Source organism: Spea bombifrons, chromosome 5, assembly GCF_027358695.1.
Source record: "Spea bombifrons isolate aSpeBom1 chromosome 5, aSpeBom1.2.pri, whole genome shotgun sequence".
NCBI lineage: Eukaryota > Metazoa > Chordata > Amphibia > Anura > Pelobatidae > Spea > Spea bombifrons.
In genome coordinates, this window is record NC_071091.1 from 67,399,572 (window position 1) to 67,420,328 (window position 20,757).

Here is a 20,757-nt window from a genome sequence, read left to right on the forward strand (position 1 = left end):
CATAGGGAGGCTGTACTCAAACTCCTATCATCCCCAGGTTCCAGCATGTACTGGCTGCCTTGGCTTGATAGGAGTTTGATTGCTGTTAGCAGTTATATATATACCTCCAGAAATGCATTTTAACCCCCTATATGCCACTCTGGCATATCATGTGGCAGAGTGGCATATAGGAGGGTATAAGACATTTCTGGAGGCAGAGTGGCATATAGAGGGTTAAAAGGCACATAATGGGGCAGAGTGGCAAATAAAGGGGGATAAAGGCATTTCTGGGGGCAGAGTGGCAACCTTGGGGGCAGATGTGCATAACTGGGGGGGGCAGGTTGGCAAATAAAAGGAAATAAAAAATATATATTTTTCTCAATCATAGCTTTTATTAAATATGAAAAAATTGTTAACATGAATTAATATTTACTAGTAAAACTTTTTTTCCTATAGGGTAGTCTTATATTCAGGCTTTTTGTTTTTTTCCTAAATTAATATTTAGATTTTGGGGGGTCGTTTTATAATCAGGGTCGTCTTATAATCGAGCAAATACGGTATTTGTTTCGGTTTTTTCCATCATGGTTCCATCAATAGTATAGATTTTTTTTTGCCAAATGGGAGACGAGCCTTTGTTTTGTTTTTGGTCAGGAGTGCATTAAAACATTAAAACGTGTCTCTGGACTGTGAGCCTCGGCCAGAATACGCCACAGGCTGTATATACAATAAGGATGTTTAGCCTTGAAGAAAAGTGGGTTATTTATGGCAGTGGCACTAAAGTCTTAACAACTAAAAATCCAATTCCTCATTTACCTAAATGTCCCTCTAAGACATTGGTTCCCCACGGGCTAAAACAACAGAGACTGAACTCATACAAATGGCTAATATGCAGCTGCACAGACATGGCAAAAAAAACCAAAAACAAACTTTTACTGTAATACTAGTAACACATTTTTAATGCCACAACAAACAGGAGATTGAAGATTTTAGGTCTGAAAATTGGGACTGCCCTGCAAAATCCAGGATGGTTGGGGTGTACGGTGTAGGCCTGCATAAGTAGTTATGTCATCAAACAGTACTCGGTACTTTCAAATGGAAAGATTATCGTTTCAGACAGATACTTCTTACCCCAATTTTCATTTACACACAGGAGGTGAGGACGTCCAAGTGGCCAGCGGCTAAATGTAAGCAGTTTGAACATTTATTGAATGGTTTTTTTTTTGTTTTTTTTTTAGGGAAGTCTAGAAAACTGCAACCTTTTCCTTTCCATCTCAAACCAATGAGAGGGCAAGAAATGAGACAACTCATTACAATAATTTATGGCTTTTTCATGCAGGATGGGGACATTTGTATGCAGTATCTAAATTCACCAAACAGTAACACCCTGGTCATTTTATATGATAGATACAAAGATGCCCCATCAATAAATTAAACGGAATCCACTAGAGTATTTAAATCCATAAAGCAGAAGAGTCATCCTTGTGATCTCACAATGTGAGCAGTGAATTGTGACATCAATATCACTGTAAAGCTGGAACGCGTTGACCTGCTTCCTCAGTGTATTTGGGCGCTCGGCACTTGTAAGCAGCTACTCATAGCAGGCTTGAAGTGTTGTTACCAAGAACATCAGAGATTGTTGAGATTTAAAAGGAGAACCTTTTAAAAGGAGAGCTATGGAGGAGTGTTGTTTCCTCCATGGACTTAGGTGGATTGTAAAGAGATCCTGCCCCAGAAAACTGCGCAAGTTTTTCAAAAGACTGAAAACAGCTTGCACTAACACCGCAAAAAGGAGTACAGATCAGAACAAGGAGCACTCGGCCAGTAGAGTCCCTGTCCTCAAAAAGAAGAAAGAGAGTAGCAATACGATTGTGCGAAGTGCGATTGTAGCTGTAGAATGGAAATAAGAAAATCTGGTGAAGATGATACCTTTATTAGCTAACTAATTACATTAGATTGTAATCTTGTGAGACTACTTAGCGCTTTTCATAATACCTGAAGAAGAAACGTACATGTTCTCACAAGCATGCAATCTAATACAGTTTAAAGGCATTTGAAGGTATAATCATCACAAAATTTGCTTGAAATGTGTATGCAAATTCCAAATCTTTCTGGTAGTGGAAGGAAACTGATACTGAATGAATCCAGTTTACTCTATGACATAATCAAATTAAGTAATTTTACAATTTACAATTGTAGAATCTTCAGATTACAAAAGGAATTGACCATGTAAGAAACAGAAATGGAAGGGTAGTCTAATCTTACAACAAAGCCAATATATTATATGGCAAACTGGACCTGGAATACTGTATACAAACAGTAATCACCTTAAAATAAGTGTCCATGTGAATTGAGGTGGGGTTTCTTTATGTTGGCAAAATGTAATTGTGAGGGGAAAATATGAGTTTCTGTGCTGTGAAGGAAAATGTATGGAAAGCTCATGTAAATTGTATAGGTGTTCACTATGCTATTTGTGGATGGTCAGGACATCAGCCTTCATTTTTCACATTATATCAAAGAGTTGGGGGATTTACCTTTTAAATGGACAGGGGCGATAAATACATTACGTACATCAATATTTGCAATGGCTTGATGTTGGTTTATGCGTTTATTATGCACTGCAATGCTTTGGACTTGCATGTAATTAACTCAATTCTAGGTTCGGCAGAATCAATCATGTAACCAGTCGAGCCTTTACCATGATGGCAAAAGGGAACATACAGACTGCCTTGCCCACCATGCAAAAAATAGATTTAAGTGACTGGCATATTATCTGGCTATTGAAAGAATGGCAATGTAGCACATTCGCACCAAGTCAATATTTCAGAATGTATGTTTTTTAAATCTGGATTGAAAATGACTTGCTGAATAAAGATTTTTTGTGAATTCCTGTTTTTCTTGGGCTGTATTCTGTATTCCTTTTTGTTGTAAAGGGAGAGTAAAGGGAGAGTAACACGTTTGTCCCACTGTGATCTAAACAGTGTTGCTGATTTACTGTACTGTTGCTACCTCCTCGCAGATGGCATTGTGAGGTCCACTGTACATGGCCATGATTCCTCCCCTAGTGATTGAAATATTACAATTATTTAGTGTTTCACTCTCATTATAGTACATAGAAAATGTGTTTGAAGACAATTTAGATGGGGACTAAAAAGGATATTGGACGTCATCAAACTAGGGATCTAAAAAAAAAAGTCCAGATATGACAGATGATGAAATGGAACAGGCCTACAAAATGTACTAGAAGACATCCCAATTAAAATAGTGAACTGTGCCCTTTAAAACATATAGATGAACCACAAAAAGTTGGCATTCTACACATGAAGAATACACATGCACGGTACCTCCTCTATGCGCACAGGCCTTCAGTGTATTTGGACCGGGTGTGTATCTGATCCTGGAGATGTTCTACATAGACCTTAACATGCAGCACATTTATTAACAAAGGTAAATATTTTCTGCTCTTAAATATGTATATTCTCTTCCATGTGCTTTCTAGAAAAGTGCTTTATGTACTATTAATCCTACAATATTGGCATTTCTACAAAACAGTTCAGGGTGTTCTGGACAGGGAAGATACTTTGTATTGCTGACCAACCCCAGCATTTTGCTTTCTTGCTCTATACTAATAAATAAGATAATGTGTGTAGGCCTGTGCCTGGAGTGGGTTTAGTGAATACAAAGAGAGAAGAGGAGGACAGAAGAGAAGGAAAAACAGAAAAAACAAAAGGAATGAGATAGAAGGCTGCTGAAAAGAACCTAATTAGGGCTCAGATGCACCCAAAGTAACAGTACAGCAGTAGATATAATAGGTGCCAGAAATAAGTTCAGAATGTAAGATTGCAATGTTATTTCCAATAAATAAGGTATATATAAAACACAATTAAAATCGTAAGTTTGTTATTATCCCTATGTCTTCAATGCGTTTTGCCTGTCAGAGGTGAATGATACAAATATATAGTATCCCTTTTTGTTTTTGGTGATTTTACAGAATTTGGATCTATTCTCTTTAAATAATCAAGGTTTGCCAATAACCAAATTGCTGAGGTGAATTGCTGAGGTGCTGAGGCAAATCACAGAAGGTGATGACATTTCAGATGTCCAAAGTTGGGCCGTGCCATTAGAGGTGGGGAGACCATCTAAGCAGAACTTTGGGATTATGACATCAAATAGTGATGATGTGTTTCAATACATCGCAAAGTGACCCTGTCAGAGCTGACATTGAGGTCTGTACTGCCATAGCACAAACATCGAGTGATTGCACAGCTCCGTGGACAGACCTTCTCATCTCCCTTACTGACCCATGATATCCTGCAAAAGCCGGACAGCTTCTAAAAATTGGGACTGTGCTGCTTAAAAAAGGACAGTTGGGTGTCCTGTGTAAATATACCCAATATTCCCTTAGCTAACATAGAACTCTATGGTGATTTTAAAAACGATCTCATTTGAAATACTCAAAATAAATAAAACATTTTGTGGTGTTGTTGGCCAAATGAAGTGACTGTTATTGTAGTATTCATCCACAAGATGGCTTCACATTGTAATTTTGGACACAGCAGAAATGGCCAAGAAATAATGTTACCATATGTTTTTTGATCATTTAAATTCTTCTTTGATCTTAAATTCCTCCTCTTCATTAATGACAATTTATAAGGATGGAGGTCAATTAGGGATAGCGCTGGTGTACTGTCAGGAACTACTTTTTCGCTGCCTGAACCATGGCTTTTTCATACCTGTGCCATTTACATCTGCTACCACTAGTGGCCACCCTCTGCCCTCTGGAGCACTCAGAACTCAGGTGTGCCCTGTTACCTGGGTTGAGCCCTAGTGAATACATCCAGCTGGGCCTTGTTACCTGGATTGCCCTGCCTTTATGAACCTGCCCTGCCCTTCAGTCAGGGCCTTTGTATTGAAGTCTATGGACCTTCCTGCTGTGGCTCTGCACCTGTACTGTTTCTGGTTCCCTGCTTTTGTGTCCTTCCAAGTGGACTCCCTGCTATTGTGTCCTTCCAAGTGGACTCCCTGCTATTGTGTCCTTCCAAGTGGACTCCCTGCTATTGTGTCCTTCCAAGTGGACTCCCTGCTATTGTGTCCTTCCAAGTGGACTCCCTGCTATTGTACCCTTCCAAGCGGGCTGTGTGCCTTTTGTACCCTTCCAAGTGGGCTGTGTGCCTTTTGTACCCTTCCAAGTGGGCTGTGTGCCTTTTGTACCCTTCCAAGTGGGCTGTGTGCCTTTTGTGCCCTTCCAAGCGGGCTCCCTGCCAAAAGACTTATTACCTGTATTCTATTTTGCCATACGTCCAGTTACTTGCTTAGACTATATTACCCTTGTTTGCTGGTCCTGTTATATACATAAAATACACTGCTTTACCTGGATTTCTGTTTGTGGTATCTTTGTTTGCATAATCATGCACCGTGGGTTACATACTGAACCCCAAGTATCCCCTGCGCATGGGCTCCTACCCGACCTGATCACCCGAGTCCTGACAGAATACAAAGGCCATTACAAGGAGTCAGCGGGGTTACTTTCAGTAATCAAAGTGATAGGAGAATGCTTGCTTGAACTGTGCAAATCATTAATGCAAATCTGGGACTCCAACTCCAATCACTCTCATGAAGACCATTCACCTACACCTGCTACATCACCTGAGAAACCCAACAAGCCTGTTCCAAGTATCAAAAAGGAATCTCCTAGGAAACGTGAACCCCTTACTGCAACCGAATTGCAACAAAGGCGTGATGAGGAATCTTGCTTTTACTGTGGCAAAAAGGGACACTGGATCACCCAATGTCCTCTGAAACCAGCTAAACCCTCTGCAACCCACACCAACAAACCCCAGGCCCAGGAACCTGCATGTGACAACAGCAATGCATCAAAGCTGGAGCACACCCTATCTCTTCCCCAACCTGGTGATCCTGGGGTTACCCAATCCACAGTGCCTGGCACTTCTGCACCATCTGTAGCCATGTCTGATGACCTCCAGACCATCTCTGATGAAACCGACTGGTCTGATTTGGACAGTGTGTCTTCAGATGCTTCTGTTGCTGATAGAACGGATACACCCGCAATTGATAACCCCACGGCTGTTTGTGCAGTTGGGACCATCACCCCCAGGAATAAGAATCGTAGACCCCAAACAGCAAAACACTCCTTAGGGGCTCCTGGTTACATCCTAGCATCTGACGGGACAATTGTGCATCGTAAAGAACTTAACAGTTACGAGCAACCGCTGCGTGAACAGAAGTCTGTTAAGCCTGCAACTCCAGCCTTGAACCAGTGCAGTTCGGTTACAACCCCCCGGCCCCCAGAGGTGCCTTGGGTACAGGGCAGCTTCGTGACCCCTGGTGCATGGACAGCCAAGAAAGAGGGAGTACGGAACAGTGCCATCATGTCTATGTATCCAGCATCCAATACCACTATGTCTTACAACTGCACTGCAGATGACCTTTCCTCAGACTGTGTCATTGCCTCTAACGGAACTGTAGTAAGAAAGGAGGACCTGCACGTATTTGAAAAAGCTCTACGTGCTAGGACTAAATGTTCTTACCACAGGTTTTGATACTGCCTCTCTACAGTCCCAGGAGCACCCGGAGGCCGCTCCTTGGGGAGGGGGTACTGTCAGGAACCACTTTTTCGCTGCCTGAACCATGGCTTTTTCATACCTGTGCCATTTACATCTGCTACCACTAGTGGCCACCCTCTGCCCTCTGGAGCACTCAGAACTCAGGTGTGCCCTGTTACCTGGGTTGAGCCCTAGTGAATACATCCAGCTGGGCCTTGTTACCTGGATTGCCCTGCCTTTATGAACCTGCCCTGCCCTTCAGTTAGGGCCTTTGTATTGAAGTCTGTGGACCTTTCTGCTGTGGCTCTGCACCTGTACTGTTCCTGGTTCCCTGCTTTTGTGTCCTTCCAAGTGGACTCCCTGCTTTTGTGTCCTTCCAAGTGGACTCCCTGCTATTGTGTCCTTCCAAGTGGACTCCCTGCTAGTGTGTCCTTCCAAGTGGACTCCCTGCTATTGTACCCTTCCAAGCGGGCTGTGTGCCTTTTGTACCCTTCCAAGCGGGCTGTGTGCCTTTTGTGCCCTTCCAAGCGGGCTCTCTGTCAAAAGACTTATTACCTGTATTTTATTTTGCCATATGTCCGGTTACTTGCTTAGACTATATTACCCTTGTTTGCTGGTCCTGTTATATACATAATATACACTGCTTTACCTGGATTTCGGTTTGTGGTATCTTTGTTTGCATAATCATGCACCGTGGGTTACATACTGAACCACAAGTATCCCCTGCGCATGGGCTCCTACCCGACCTGATCACCCGAGTCTTGACATGTACACTTTCACATTTACTATCTTGTATATGGGGAATAACGTTAACATAGGAGGTCCAATATGTTACCCTATTTGCAAACCACTTGTCTTAGATAATTAACTTGTTTTTATTTACACCTGCAAATGTGTTAAATGTACACTTATTGTTTTAAGTGTTTAAACTTTTACACTATATTTTTAAATTTGTAAATATACCAGAAAGTGTTGGACATGTTTTATCTAGATATTAGGCGAACAGTCAGAACAGATCATTTTCTCTTGACCTCAAATTATGAAAAAAATATAGATTGCAATTTTGAAGGAAAAAAACAATGTTATCATATTTAAGAAAGTACTTGAATATATAAAATATATTTTGGTCCTTTTTTAATATGTCAGTTTTCTGTTGCACTAACAATATATCACACAATCCTGTGAAAAGGTATTTGTCCCCTTCCTGACCTCACTTGTCTCGGTTAAGATCAGAATTTACAATTCCAGAATAATAAGAGATTATGCGCAAAAATTGCATCTATGGATGAGTTACAAGGCTAAAATCCACTGCTGACCAAAAAGAAAACAAAAGCTAGTCTCATATTTCCAGAAAAACATCTTGATGACCTCCAAGAATTTTGGGATAGTATTCATGGGCCCCGTTACATCTGCTATAAAGCTAACACAGCATTCCACAATAAGAACAGTCAAACAGAGTGGTGGAAGTGTGATGATCTGGGGCTGCTGTGCTTCTTCAGGACCTGGCCGACTTACTGAATGATGGAACCATGAATTCTGCTCTCTACAAGAAAATCCTGAAGAAGAATGTCAGTATGTGACCTAAAGCTCAAGTGCAGTTGGGTTATGCAACAGGACAATGATTCGAAGAACACAAACAAGTCCACCTCTGAATGACTCAAAATAAATCAAAGAAGGTTTTGGAGTGACCTAGTCAAAGTCCTCACTTGAGTGCGATTGAGATGCTGTGACATGACCTTAAAAAGGCAGTTTGTGCAGAGGCGTATATAGGGTATGGCAGCCATGGCACGTGCCATGGGCGCCATCTCACGGGGGGTGCCGGTGAGTGGCTTTTAAATGCCGTTTTTGTTAAAAAATGTTAAAAACAAACAGCAGGAAAAAAAAACTTTTTTATTTCCCAACCTGCCCCCCCAGTAATGCACATTTGAGCCCAGGCTTGCCACACTGCCTGCCAGATATGCCACATACCCCCAGATATGCCACCCTATATGCCTTATACCCTTTGATATGCCACTGTGAACCCTGATATGCCATTCCGTCCTCCCCAGATATGCCTTATACCCCAGTATGCCTTACACCCCAGATATGCCATTCAGTCCTCCCCAGATATGCCCTCATAGATTCAGACTCGTTCACAGCACACTGACACAATACTTTTATAAATAAGTACTGGGTTAAACTTCACTGTCCCCAGGATTTTGATGCCCCTTAGTTTGACCCCTTTACCTCTAACTGCACCTTAAGTTAACCTTATTAAATAAACTTAACCCTCAGTCCTCAGCATTAAATTAACCCTAAAGACCCCATTAACCATAACTGCCCCAAAATTAACCCTAAACACCCCATAAACCATAACTGCCCCTAAATTAACCGCAATGCCCCATTAACCATAACTGCCCCTAAATTAACCTGTAATACCCCATCAGCCATAATCACTCATAACTGCCCCTAAATTAACCCTAACGATGTAATTAACCATAAATGCCCCTAAATAAACCCTAAACACCCCATCAAATATGACTGCCCCTAAATTAACCCGAAAGACCACATTAACCATAACTGCCCCTAAATTAACCCTAAAGACGCCTTCAACCACAACTGCCCCTAAATTAACCCTACTAACCATAACTGCCCCTAAATTAGACCTAAAGACCCCATCAACCACAACTGCCCCTAAATTAACCCTAAACACCCCATTAACTATAATTGTCGCTGAATTAACCCAAAAGACCCGATCAACCAATCCTGCCCCTAAATTAACCCGTAATACCCCATCAGCCATAACTGCCCCTAAATTAACCCTAAACACCCCATCAAATATAACTGCCCCTAAATTAACCCTAAAGACCCCATCAACCACAACTGCCCCCTAAATTAACCCTACTATCCATAACTGCCCCTAAATTAGCCCTAAAGACCCCATCAACCATAACTGCCCCTTAATTAACCCTAACAATGTAATTTACCATAAATGCTCCTAAATTAACCCTAAACACCCCATCAAATATAACTGCCCCTAAATTAACCCGAAACACCCCATTAACCATAATTGCCACTAAATTAACCCAAAAGACCCGATCAACCAATCCTGCCCCTAAATTAACCCAAAAGACCCCATTAACCATAACTGCCCCTAAATTAACCCTAAAGACGCCATCAACCACAACTGCCACTAAATTAACCCTAAATACCCTACTAACCATAACAGCCCCTAAATTAGCCCGAAAGACCCCATCAACCAAAACTGCCCCCAAATTAACCCTAAATACCCTATCAGCCATAACTGCCCCTAAATTTGCCCTAAAGATCCCATCAACCATAACTGCCCCTAAATTAACCCTAAACATCCCATTAACCATAACTGCCTCTAAATTAACCCAAAAGACCCGATCAACCAATCCTGCCCCTAATTAACCAGTAATACCCCATCAGCCATAACTGTCCCTAAATTTGCCCTAAAGATCCCATCAACCATAACTACCCCTAAATTAACCCTAAAGATCCCATCAACCATAACTACCCCTAAATTAACCCTAAACACCCCATTAACCATAACTGCCGCTAAATTAACCCAAAAGACCCGATCAACCAATCCTGCCCCTAAATTAACCCGTAATACCCCATCAGCCATAACTGCCCCTAAATTAGCCCTAAAGGCCCCATCAACCATAACTGCCCCTAAATTAACCCGTAATACCCCATCAGCCATAACTGCCCCTAAATTAGCTCTAAAAACCCCATCAAGCATAACTGCCCCTAAATTAACCCTAACGATGTAATTAACCATAAATGCCCCTAAATTAATCGTAAACACCCCATCAACCACAACTGCCTCCAGATTAACCATAAGCACCCCATTAACCATAACTGTTCCTAAATTAACCCTAAAGACTCAATCAACCACAATTGCCCCTAAATTAACCCTAAATACCCCATAAACCATAACTTCCCCTAAATTAACCCCAATGCCCCATTAACCATAACTGCCCCTAAATTAACCCGTAATACCCCATCAGCCATAACTGCCCCTAAATTAGCCCTAAAAACCCCATCAACCATAACTGCCCCTAAATTAACCCTAACGATGTAATTAACTATAAATGCCCCTAAATTAACCTTAAACACCTCATAAACCATAACTGCCCCTAAATTATCCCCAATGCCCCATTAACCATAACTGCCCCTAAATTAACCCGTAATACCCCATAAACCATAACTGCCCCTAAATTAACCCTAAAGACCCCATCTACCACAACTGCCCCTAAATTAACCCTAAAGACCCCATCAACCACAACTGCCCCTAAATTAACCCTAAATACCCTACTAACCATAACTGCCCCTAAATTAGTGCTAAAGACCCCATCAACCACAACTGCCTCCAGATTAACCCTTAACATCCCATTAACCATAACTGTTCCTAAATTAACACTAAAGACTCAATCAACCACAACTGCCCCTAAATTAACCCTAAAGATCCCATCAACCATAACTGCCCCTAAATTTGCCATAAACACCCCATTAACCATAACTGCCTTTAAATTAACCCAAGTGAGGTCTCAACAGTGCTCTGTACAACGGCATGAGCACTTCTCTCTGTCTACTGCTGATACCTCTGGCTATACAACCAAGCTTCACGAAAAAAGGTGTTCTTTAAAAAAAAAAATAGACAGGTTGGGGCTTTACATTTTTGCAATTTATCTAAATTAAGAGTTGTGTCAAAGAACCAATATACTTCATTTTTACAGTCACCTTGGAAAAACATTATGTTTCTTGTTTTCGGCAAAATTATTATATATTGAGAACTGTTTTTCACAATTTTTTTATTTATCCCCTTAAATTATCTAGGTATTAAAATATATTTCTTTTCTGTAATGTTATATTTTATTACAATAAGCCCATGTTCGCTTGGTATACAAATTGCTTTAATTCCACCTCTTCTGTATTGATATTAACTTAATGTGCATTCTATGTTTGCATTCTATATCAAAAACTTTGTCAATGATGAAGCGTTCATCAAACATCTTTATATACGTTACCCATGAAGCAAATTTATTTATATCAGTTTTAACATATAAGTACCATATGCATGGCTTTCAGTACACTTCACAAAACAAAAGACTGGTATTTATTTGCTCAAACTTCAGTAATTTAGTCAGTTTCAATCATTTTGATTAATATGACTGTAAAACAGAGATCCAAAAATGCTAGTCCGTTTGGGATCTTTGGTGCCGGTAGATCCGGGGCCCTGTTCTATCAGCATATTGCTCATGAAAACACTATATTTTACTATCAAAAACAGTAAGGGGACTTCGATATTTCAAAAACACATTTGAAATGTAAAAAAAAAAAAAAAAGATGGCCGCCCTAATCCCGCATGCCAAGTCGCACGGCCGTGGGCATGAGGTCATCGTATTCTATATGTGACAGCCTATATATATGGGGCAAATGGCAGTTATAAGCTATCAGTTCTTGATTCCCAGTGGTGTATACTATTGGTGCGAGAACAGCGTTTTATTTTGAGAAATGCCATTCCTAGCGGCTTGGAAACGTAGACGACAGGATGAAGACCCGAAGAACCCAGAACCACCGGGAAAAGAGGAGGGAGAGAGGACCGAACATCTACCCCGGGACGACCAGCAAAAACGGAAGAAACACAGCTCCCAAGGAAGCGAGACAGACGGCGGAAGAAAGAAGAGGAAGAAGAGCCCTGCAGGAGAGCCCAGCGGATCAGAAGATGGACCCAGGAAGCCCCTCAGCCTCGCAGACTTCACCTTCTATTCTGAGCTGGGAAGAGGTGGATTTGGCAAAGTGAGTAACATGTTTATTTTATCTAGGGGTACAGAAAGAGTTTTAAGGGAAATATGTAACAAAAAAACACATTAAACATGCCTTTTTCTTACTTCTGGGATCATCCTAGGTAGGGAAAACAGTGACACAGCCCATATTATAGACGGTACGGCCTCCAATATGCCTCCAAAAGCTGTTTATTTTCACTCATTCCAAACACACACTTTACACTTTAAGCTTTACACTTAAGGCTGGGAGACGATATCCTCGGGTTTGGACTGTGAGAGCAGCAAAGGTAGAGCTTGATACATTGTATCCGGTGTCTATCATACAGGAGAAGCACACTGAGCAGTTACTGGACACTCCACATGGTGGCGGCAGTTAGGCAGTTGGGAGATACTGATTGGCTCATGCAGCTGTCACTCACGTCATACATCATTCATTCATTAATATGAAACGATCTTAACTTTATCTTTGTAACTAAATGGAACAGTAATGAGTGAAATGTTCAGTATATACCAGAGACTGCCAGGCCTACTGAGTGTCCATATTGCCAGATTAAGGAAAAGTGGATGTGCAAGCGTATTGGTGTCATTCATACATCAGGATGTGCCGGGTATAAAGATAAAATGATGTTTATTTCCGCTATAATAAAAGATGCAGAAAAATGTGCATGTGTTGTTTTTTTAAACAAAAATAGAATAAAGTGTTGCGCCTAAAATTGTGAGAAATAGTGATTAGTTAATTATTCCAATACAAGTGCAATGTAATAAAAAATAAACAAATACTTATATTGGTTTCCAGTTTTCGTTCGTTGTGTCAATACCGCGTGTCAATATATAGAAGCATAAAAAAACAAAAAATCATAGTGCTTTCCGCAAATATGTGAAAATCAAATATATCTTTGTATAGTGTTCCACTCACATGAGAATGAGCAATGAGTTTGCTCTGACTTGTTGGGATGTATAACGAAAAAATGCCGGCTTCGTTCCCGCCGAACAAATTGCTTTGGAGATGCCCTCCTCGAAAGTTTGCGTCGTCCACACAGCAGCAACCCGGGTTTAGCCGATATAAGAACAGAAAGGCAGGGAGGATATAATGCATTTAAAAATTGATATTCCTTTTTATTCAAAATGCACTGTTGCCTTCCTAGATCCAATAAATGAGTATAGCTCTTTTTCATTTCATTGATAGGATTACTTTTAAGTTTTTTATAGACAAGGGGATCATTCAGTTGTCTATGACTTTCGTTAATGTATTGATGTCTATCCATCAAAACCAGACCACCTCCCTTGTCGGCTGGTTTTATTACTATAGTTTTATTAGTTCTAAGATTTTTCAAAGCAAGAGTCTCATTAGGGGTTAAATTGTTGGAAGAATAATGTATTTTCCTTTTTGATAATTTATCTATCTCCTCAATAATCGATTTTTCAAAAATATCTATAGCTGGTGACTTATAATATGCTGGATAAAAATGAGATTTCTTGGACAACATTGTGTGTTTATATTCTGTACGAATAGATGTGTCAGTATGTTCTATAGGGTTATTTAAAAAAATTTTTTTACGGTTAAACGTCTAGAAAACTTTTGTACATCTATAAATGCATGAAAAGAATTAAAGTTCCTATTTGGTGCAAATTTCAGCCCCCTATTCAAAAGTTTAATTTCATCCTGTGATAGAATGTGTGAGGATAGATAAAAAATACCTATTGGTTCCACAGGCGTCCTCTCTTTTCTCCTCCATAATTTTCGCCCCCCACGGCACCCACTTTTTGTAATGATCTCCCTCTCTTTGAGAGGGGTGTTGGCGTTATATTTCTCCATTGTGTCTTTGCTATTCCATCCCCTAAAAAAGAAGGGTCTTGAGAGAAATTATCTTTCTCTTCTCTATAACTAGTTAACCTTTCATATCGATTTTTTAAGGGAATTATATTGGGGTTACTTTGTTTATAGGGGGTATTTTGTTTGAAGGGAGCATTCCTCTGTGGATTTCTATAATGACTCGACGTTCTATTGTCATAATTATGATTCTCATATGTACCTTTACATCTATTACTATTATTGTCTTTAGTCTCATTGTTATAATTTCTTTTATTCCTAGTTACTGGAATAAACTTATCGTGACTATTTATCCTACCTACATATCTATTACTAGTTGTTTTTTTATCTTCATAATGTGATTTAGGGGTCTCTCTCCTCATATATGTTCTTACTTTATCATTCGCATAATCATTTTTATCTCTCATATTTTCTATGTTTCATATTTTTAACCTCTTGTTCAATTTTTTCTAGTTCTCTGGTACATTTATCAGACAATTCATTGCAATCTTTAGTATTGAGAAAAGGTTGTAATTTCTCCCTAATATTAATTATCTCTTGATCCAATTTGGCTAGAGCTTCCCTACGTAGACGGATGATTAAAGTCATCCATTCTATCGTACATCTTTCTGAGATGGAGTGCCACTCATTTAGGAAAGTCATATTATCTAACTCCATAGTAGGGAGTTTCATAATTCTTAATCCTCTCGGGGTAATCTTCTCTTTTAAATATCTTTCAAGGGTAGCAATTTCCCATTTATATTTCATTTCTTTCGTTAATAATTTATCTAGAGCTTTAAAGACACCCTCTAGACTTTCCGAAATAGGTGTATACTCCCCTGATGGAGAATTCATGATAGTAGAATCCCAATCAAAGCACAAACCATTGCGGTATTCAAAAATAGAATTGCAAATGCCTTCAATTAATATAGCAGCCTTCACTAATGAGGGAATAAATAAAATGATACTAGAAATAATAATAGTGATTAGGCGCTTAAATATAGTTGAATAATTAAACAATTGTATATATATATATATATATATATATAAATCAATATAGGTGAATATATAAAAAAATGCAGCAAACACTATTAGGATAACCCCAAAAATACCTATCAAAATAAACAAAAGTAGAATAAAGTGTTGCGCCTAAAATTGTGAGAAATAGTGATTTGTTAATTATTCCAATACAAGTGCAATATAATAAAAAATAAACAAATACTTATATTGGTTTCAAATTTTCGTTCGTTGTGTCAATATCGCGTGTCAATATATAGAAACATAAAAAAACAAAAAATCATAGTGCTTTCCGCAAATATGTGAAAATCAAATATATCTTTGTATAGTGTTCCACTCACATGAGAATGAGCAATGAGTTTGCTCTGACTTGTTGGGATGTATAACGAAAAAATGCCGGCTTCGTTCCCGCCGAACAAATTGCTTTGGAGATGCCCTCCTCGAAAGTTTGCGTCGTCCACACAGCAGCAACCCGGGTTTAGCCGATATAAGAACAGAAAGGCAGGGAGGTGAAGTATAAATATATATTTAATATTTAAAAAAATATAGCGTGCTTTTAAAAAAGCAATCTATAGCGCATCTAAATCTCAGCGTTCCTTTTCAAAGTAAACGATTTACAGATTTAGCGTGATGACGATAATCCAACACGCAAACGCGTTTCACCCAATAGGGCTTCTTCAGTGACGTGTTGGTTGGTTCTCTCCTCCCTCCTTAAATACTTGATCTCATGTGTGGCATGTTAATTGTCTCCTGTTACTTTGTATCCAGTTTCAATTAGTTCTCTATGATGTGTTAATTGGCTCATGTTACATTGTATCAGATGTCAATTAACTCTCTATTATATATTTTTTAACCCTTGTTATATTAAAACAAATAGCAATGGTACATAATGAATTCATATGCCATAATATATATTTGAACAATCAATTAAGAATACATCCATACATTAGCACAAAAAATATATAATATACAAAATTAATTCTAATCTGTCAGTATAATAAATATTCGAATTCTTAATTGAAGATGTATTTTATAATTGATAAAAATTTTTATAATTGATAAATATTTATACATTCTAATGATTATTCAAATATTTATTATACTGACAGATTAGAATTAATTTTGTATATTATATACTTTTTGTGCTAATGTATGGATGTATTCTTAATTGATTGTTCAAATATATATTATGGCATATGAATTCATTATGTACCATTGCTATTTGTTTTAATATAACAAGGGTTAAAAAATATACTATAGAGAGTTAATTGACATCTGATATAATGTAACAAGAGCCAATTAACACGTCATAGAGAACTAATTGAAACTGGATACAAAGTAACAGGAGACAATTAACATGCCACACATGAGATCAAGTATTTAAGGAGGGAGGAGAGAACCAACAAACACGTCACTGAAGAAGCCCTATTGGGTGAAACGCGTTTGCGTGTTGGATTATCGTCATCGCGCTAAATCTGTAAATCGTTTACCTTGAAAAGGAACGCTGAGACTAAGATGCGCTATAGATTGCTTTTTTAAAAGCACGCTATATTTTTTTAAATATTAAATATATATTTATACTTCACCTCCCTGCCTTTCTGTTCTTATATCGGCTAAACCCGGGTTGCTGCTGTGTGGACGACGCAAACTTTCGAGGAGGGCATCTCCAAAGCAATTTGTTCGGCGGGAACGAAGCCGGCATTTTTTCGTTATACATCCCAACAAGTCAGAGCAAACTCATTGCTCATTTTCATGTGAGTGGAACACTATACAAAGATATATTTGATTTTCACATATTTGCGGAAAGCACTATGATTTTTTGTTTTTTTATGTTTCTATATACTGACACGCGATATTGACACAACGAACGAAAACTGGAAACAAATATAAGTATTTGTTTATTTTTTATTATATTGCACTTGTATTGGAATAATTAACAAATCGCTATTTCTCACAATTTTAGGCGCAACACTTTATTCTATTTTTGTTTATTTTGATAGGTATTTTTGGGGTTATCCTAATAGTGTTTGCTGCATTTTTGTATATATTCACCTATATTGATTTATATATATATATATATATATATATATATATACAATTGTTTAATTATTCAACTATATTTAAGCGCCTGATCACTATTATTATTTCTAGTTGTTTTTTTAAAGGCTAATGGGGTATCCTGAAGTTATAATGTGAAGGGTGAGGGGATTCCATGTAAAGTCAGGAAATTTTACTTTACCAAGAGGGTGGTAGATAAATGGCCTCTCAGCAGAAGTGGTAATACATGGTATAGGCAGATGGTTCCTGAATCAAGAAGGCAAGACCAAGGACTGATTAAGCTGTGAGTCTGTACACTAGATGGGCCGGATGGGTCTGCTGGTAGATTCTATGTTTCTATGAATCAGGTAATTTTATCATAGTAACAGATTTAAATGAAAATGCTTAAAGGACTAAAATCAATAGGCTTCAAATGCTCTGGGGTCGGCTTTCTACACAAAACTGCAAATGGAATAATTAGGTAAACTACGTCTGAGATAAAATGAGATGTCGATGTTAAAAAGGCATCTGGAGCCTATATTATTCTGTTCATTAAAAGCTGGTCTCAGGTTGTCTTTGCAGATTAAGACATTGAACCTTTAGGGCTGGGTTAAGTATTCTACGACTAGTTTTAAAATTAGATTTACGCATCTATATTGTAGTGGATGGAGTGAGTGGTAGATAGGTGGAATAGCCTCCCAGAACAAGTGGTAGAGGACAAAACAGTGACATAATTTAAACATACATGGAATAGGCATATGGCTCCTGAATATAAAGTAAGACCAAGGACTGATTACGGTTTGAGTCTTTACATTAGGACGTTGGATGGGCTGAATGGATCTGATCTGCCATCAAACTGCACCTTTCTATGTTGATAATGAGCTTCACATTTCAAATATCAATTATAACTGTGTCACCCCTTCCTGGTTATCTCAGGTCATGCTCGCGTCATGGAGGAGCAGTAAACATCTGGTGGCTGTTAAGATCATCAAACGCAGCTCATCGTGGAAAGAAGGCATCATGCGGGAAAGACGAGTCTTGGAGCTAGCAGCAGAAAGCCCATTCCTCTGCCACGGCTTTGGTGCTTTTCACACCCAGGTACGGAATTGTCTGTTGCTCTGCAGCCTATTCCTGTCCTTTCACCTTCTACCATGCGCCATTTCTACAGAAGATCTGCATGTGTCACTGTACTATTAGTCTCTGCATGACTGTAACTGTTTTTGCTCTATGTTCAAAATAAGCACCGTGTCTTTCTCGTCATGGAGAACGTGAGAGGAGGCAGCCTGTCAAACCACCTGAGGAGGAACGGCCGGATGGGAACCAGTGCTGCAGTGTGAGCAACAGAGTAGACATAAAGTCAATGATCGTTTCCATGCTGTCTAAATGGCTCCTCTAGCTTTAATCCCAATGCAGTGAAATCAGAGGCTCTCTATCACTGTAAATAACCCTTTGCTAATATTTAGAAACTACTCACTAAACTGTTTGTGTCCTTCTGGCAGGTTCTACGCTGCAGAGATCACCTGCGGTCTTCAGTTTCTACACAGCCATGGAATAGTTCATCGGTTAAAAAAAATATTTCTGCTCCATTCTCTTGCTCTTTTGTTGAGTCTTATGTCTTCCATCACCCCAAGTTCCCTTCATCTCACCATTTATTCCATTTCAAAATCTTTCAGAATTCTTAAGAGGAAAATGAACATCTTCTTTATCTGAATCATTTAGGGACCTGAAGCCAGCGAACGTGTTGATGACCAGCGAGGGACACCTGAAGATCTGCGATTTCGGCCTCGTTGTGGAGAAGATCATCGGAGCAGCCAAAACCAAAGGCGTAGTTGGGACCAGAAAATATATGGCCCCCGAGGTGAGAATTTATTAATTAGATTAATGCTATATTTAATCGAAACCTTAATTATTTTACAATGCATTACCTATCTACATTTTACACATATTGAACTTGTTTTGCAGGTTTTTCAGACGAAGAAATATGGCGCCTCCGCAGACTGGTGGTCGTTTGGAGTCACTCTGTACCAGATGCTGGTGGGAAGGGTCCCAGTTACATCATCACAGCCCAAGAGGGAGTACCGGGACTGCACCGTTCACAATGACATCCCGTACCCAAGCTGGCTGCTAGCAGATCAGAAAGACATCCTCATGAAGGTGAGTGGATCACAAATGTCCTGATAAGGTGTGTGGCTATACAGGAACTTTTATAGACAATAAGGGACTGTAGTGCAGCAGATTCTGGAATGGGCAAAATATGGTTACTAAACTCAACAAAAACTTGGCTAAATACGTCAGGAAATTGGAATACAAAAACCATTTTTTATTTTTATTTTGCTTGCTCAGCTTCTGCTTAAAGATCCAGAATGCCGGCTTGGGACGAATGGTGATATAAGAGTGCATCCCTTCTTCGGCATCTTGAACTGGGACCATTTGGAACAACGCAAAATCTGGCCCCCATACCTGCCTCTGGTGGTACGTGTAGCCATTACAAAATGCTTTAGATCCACTAAGTTCTAATATCACAATTTATTGCTCTTCAACATTAAAAAGTACTTAATAATGGTGTAAGAACACATCCCGTCCACAAACAGAACCCCCACACACATGTAAAGTTATTGTATATGATTTCTTCTTCCGAGCCTTTGATACATTTCCTTTCACCAATTAATCATTGCTAACGAGCCCATCTAATGACAACTGACGAGCGATTTGTTATTACGTACCTGCCGCCATAGTATACATTATAATGTGTTTTTGAAATCAAGGAACTTTTCGCTTTTTTCTTGCAGAACCCAACTGGAGATCTTCACCTCAGTTCCCAGGATATATCCTTTTCATTTGTAGAGGGGGCTAATTGTAACAAAAACAAAAAAAGTTGGGATTTGCCTGACCTGTCTTTTGTTAGCCCCAAATGGAGGGAATAAACATCTGAGGTGGGAATAAATTCTCTTTTATTCAGGATTCAGCTTGAAGATCTTGCCTGAAAAGTCTCCTGTTGGACGACGACCAGCAGTCCAGGATGTCACCTCCCTGCTTCATCTACCACCGCAGCAGAGCTGTCCACCACCACAGCAGAGCGCCTACCTCAACATTACAGCAACTCCACCTGCTGTCCACATCACAGAAAACCACCTTCTACAGCTGTCCCACATCACAGCGCAGCAATTCCACCTGCTCTGTCCAACATCACTGCGCGGCAATTCCACCTGCTGTCCAACATCACTGCAAAGCCTCAACTTCAGCTGTCCAACACCACAGCGCAGCCATTCCACACGCTGTCCAACATCACAGAAAAGCATTTAATGCAACACAACACCACAGCGAACTTCATTGCTGTCCAACATCATTGTGCTGCACCTTGTCCTGCTGTTCAACTACTTAGCAGCGAGACTCCATCTGGCCTCTAACACATACCTCCCAACTTTTACCCCCAGTGAATCGGGATGCAGGGGGGGTGGTGGGTGGGCGCATGTATAGTAGAGCTTACCTTTAAGCTCTGTCCCCCGGTGTTCCAATTCACAGAGGATACAATGTTACTGCACATGCGCACTGCCTAACA

General features: G+C 39.5%; 1 protein-coding gene across 1 annotated transcript; it reads left to right on the forward strand.

Annotated features, from left to right (window-relative positions):
• The first annotated feature begins 18,223 nt into the window (after window positions 1-18,223).
• On the forward strand, window positions 18,224-20,315 carry LOC128496553 (protein kinase C theta type-like). The gene is made up of 5 exons (XM_053466234.1): window positions 18,224-18,296; window positions 18,918-19,056; window positions 19,161-19,352; window positions 19,542-19,670; window positions 19,988-20,315. The coding sequence occupies exons 2-5, from the start codon at window positions 18,943-18,945 to the stop codon at window positions 20,120-20,122; spliced, it is 570 nt and encodes a 189-aa protein (XP_053322209.1). The 5' UTR covers window positions 18,224-18,296; window positions 18,918-18,942; the 3' UTR covers window positions 20,123-20,315.
• Window positions 20,316-20,757: the final 442 nt, after the last annotated feature.

Coding starts and splice junctions, on each gene's coding strand:
- LOC128496553 (XM_053466234.1), top strand. CDS start 18,943: ATGACCAGCGAGGGACACCTGAAGATCTGCGATTTCGGCCTCGTTGTG. Junction 19,057..19,160: donor GAAAATATATGGCCCCCGAG/GTGAGAATTTAT, acceptor CTTGTTTTGCAG/GTTTTTCAGACGAAGAAATA. Junction 19,353..19,541: donor AGAAAGACATCCTCATGAAG/GTGAGTGGATCA, acceptor TTGCTTGCTCAG/CTTCTGCTTAAAGATCCAGA.